At 29.9% G+C, this 3,236-nt stretch overlaps 1 protein-coding gene across 6 annotated transcripts in view; it reads right to left on the bottom strand.

The window, feature by feature from the left end:
- Window positions 1–284: 284 nt before the first annotated feature.
- Window positions 285–3,236, bottom strand: part of LOC106867369 (protocadherin gamma-A10) — a 63,869-nt gene continuing 60,917 nt past the window's right edge. For all 6 annotated transcript variants that reach the window (XR_008265509.1, XM_014912220.2, XM_014912221.2 and 3 more), the window contains one exon: window positions 285–1,096. Coding sequence is in view for 5 of the 6 variants with exons in the window: in XM_014912221.2 (XP_014767707.1) it covers window positions 1,020–1,096 (77 nt within the window). In the remaining variant the exon portion in view is untranslated. The remainder of the gene's footprint in view (window positions 1,097–3,236) is intronic.

The following is a 3,236-nucleotide window of genomic DNA, read 5'->3' as shown; positions in this document are numbered from 1 at the left end:
TACTACACATCCACACTTGCACACAAATTCATAGATGCACTAAGTGATGAAAGCTGTTGTTTGTTTTCACTTATTATAAATGTTTTTGAACAAATTTTGCATGATTTGCAACATTAATATCATTGAGATTAATGCATTCAATTTACTTCGAAGTTAAATGTGTTTATCAGCTAATTAATAAGACTTTTAGATGTAAGATAGTGTTTGTTAGTCTTATTTTCAATAAATTTCCCTTTAGGTTGAGAGTGTTTTGTTCTTAAAAAATAGGTAAATAAAGTGAAAAACATGGTATAAATAATATTTTAATATTGGCTCCATTGACTTAGAAGTTAATTGTTGTGATATTTAATATTTTTATTAAAATGTTCAGGTAAAAGAATCTTCTGTGAATTTTATATAATTCTCTTACTGATATGGAAATTTAAACATATTCATAGCTGATGATGAAGGGATTAATTAACCAGACAGTTCATTTCACAACCTTGAAGCACACACTAGAATTGAGGTTTCAAGTAACCATTGCTATGTATTTCCTTATTTTTCTTCCTGTTTATATATTTTCCCTTTTTCTTTTTATATATACCTTCTTGTTTTTCATAAATGTTAGACTTCATTTGTTGTTTACAGTGTGATGTCACAATATGCAAAAATCTTTTTAAATTTTATGTTTTAACTGAAGCACCTCAATGGAATATCAGAAACAACCAGAATTCATTTAGCTCCAGGCTGAAATAGTATATCAATAAGTTGTAAGCTGAACAGTTTCCATGTCTTCTTTCAGGAGAGAAGCAGAATTGTTTTTAGATTTTTTTTTCGTACTTCATTTCTATAAATATTTGAGAAATAGAAATTTAACAGAAAAAATAGCATTTAGAAGAAATGTAATTTCCAAAGCTGTGGTTCATTTCATACAAAATGCATAGCATGTTCAAACAAGTTCTTCAAACATTCAATTCTATCCAGTTATTGAACAATGGTTTTTCAGTTTAAAATTGCTATTGCATTTAGTGAAATTTATATTATTTTTTAATATCCATGTGAAGAAGTTGTTTTTGCTGTGAAACTGGTGATGTAGTTAAGTGGGAACTGTTGAATTCTGTAAAAGATACAAATAAATACATTAAGATAAAATGTTTACCTTCTGTCATACATACATCAATAAATAACAGACTTTCTTTCTTTATTAACTTATATTATTATGGTACAAAATTTTACACATTTTATACACTATCAATTACAAAACCCTTTTCCTTTATTTTATTAACTCACTGATTCATGTGCTGGTCTAACAAAATAAACACATTCATTTACACACAAAACCAATGTGTGTGTGTGTGTGTGTGTGTGTGTGTTGAGAGACAAGAAAAGAAGTAGGTGTTTTGCTGTAGAAGAGAAACATGGCTACCCCAGTTGAAAAAGGAGAGTGGAAGATGGAAGTGATGAAGTATTAGGATGTACCTTTAAGGTACAAGAGGGAGAATGTAGGGTGGAGGGGAGAGGGGAACAAGTGATATGGATAGGGTGACAGAGGATCAGATACTTTCACAAGAGTGTGAGGTGAATGACAGAATGCTTCTATTGCATTCATACATGCACACACACACACATGTAAGAACACATGTAAACTTGCTCTCACACACATACTTGAGCACATGTACTCTTCGTTCACACACACATAAAAAATATGAAATATTGCTAAAGTAAATAAGTTTATATAATGGTACAAGACTGGTGACCAGGATTTAAAAACAAAAGTACGAACTCAACATTGTTATGAATAAATGCATTCATAGAAATCTTTTTTTGGTATGTTTAATAAATATATATTAAGTCTTCAGTTTGAAAATGTAATTCCAGTAACAGTTTGTTTATATTTTTCATTAGAAGATTTTTGTTTTTAAATTTGAAAGATGATGTAGATAAACTCTGGTGAAACTGGTTTGATGATCTCCATTTCTCATTTCGTTTCTTAGTAAACAATAGGATTTGAGGGAAATTTGGTTGCTTTTTCTCAAAATAAATGTTATTCAAATCTTTGCCATGGGATTGTAAATAATATATATGGTTTTGTGTTCATTTTGTAGTTTCTGAATACAAGATTGACATATACAGAAAATATCATCATGCACTACATTCGATTAACAACAGCAAGTCAAAATTTCAAGTGGAGTCCTCAATTATTGTGGTAGATTTAATTCATTTAACTCATCTCCTAGTTTAGCACTCTAACTGACTCTTAGGTTCCTTTAACAACCCATTCTATTGCAAGCATTCTCTTTTGTTAAGTTGTTGCTCAAGAATATCAATCATATTGACCTTACCAGTCTTGGAGGGCCTAGTAAGTTCAACGATTACCAGACATAATGCATACATGAATGTATTTGTGCAAACATATATGAACACAGGCACATATGCATACACGCCCCCCCCCCAAACACACACACACACACACACACACACACGCGCTACATATTTCCAAACCAAATTCTTAATCTTCAGAAAATTTAACATTCAGCTATTTTATATTTCAAATGAAAATGGAAACCTTATCACAACATACGTAATTATATGTGACTGAGTTGTGAACCTCTGCATATCTAAAAACTGGATTTACTTAAATTTTGCTAAAAATATATAAAATATCAGGGTATATAATCAGTAGTAAAGATTAAGGAGGATACAATAGTAGTAGTCAAGGTTTAGCTCGCAAAAACAGAAGGTTAATAGGATGGATTAAAACTGACTATATGAATATGATGTAGTGGACTGTACAGAAAGTGAACTTTAATGATAAATAATAATGAAAAGGTCGAAGAGAAATGTTCAAACAAAATTTAGAGAACTATCTGAAAGAAGAGTAATAAGATGGATATAATTACATAGAAGATAAGGGCAGAGGATTTAATTGGAGGTAATAAATTCTAAGGATAACGATATTATATAAACTTTAATATGGAGAACTGAAGAATAACAATCTGGGAGTATACCAGTAATTTCAAAGTTAAAAACATTTGTACAGATGTCAACATTTGTATGGAAGACAGTGTGCAGAATTTGGAAGAGTAAGGAGCCTTGAAAAGTAGTGCAACAAGGAAAATATCTGACAAATTTTAATGTATAATAAACAAAAAGAAAAAACTTTAACTTGATAAACTGCTTTAAACAAAACTTTTCTATTTTCAGCATTTTGAAATTCTTTGAAACTGGAAATGTGATTTTTTTTTTTTTTTTTTTTT

This window comes from Octopus bimaculoides, chromosome 14, assembly GCF_001194135.2.
Source record: "Octopus bimaculoides isolate UCB-OBI-ISO-001 chromosome 14, ASM119413v2, whole genome shotgun sequence".
NCBI lineage: Eukaryota > Metazoa > Mollusca > Cephalopoda > Octopoda > Octopodidae > Octopus > Octopus bimaculoides.
Note: the sequence above shows the minus strand (reverse complement) of the source record. Positions and strands in the feature narration are given on the sequence as shown.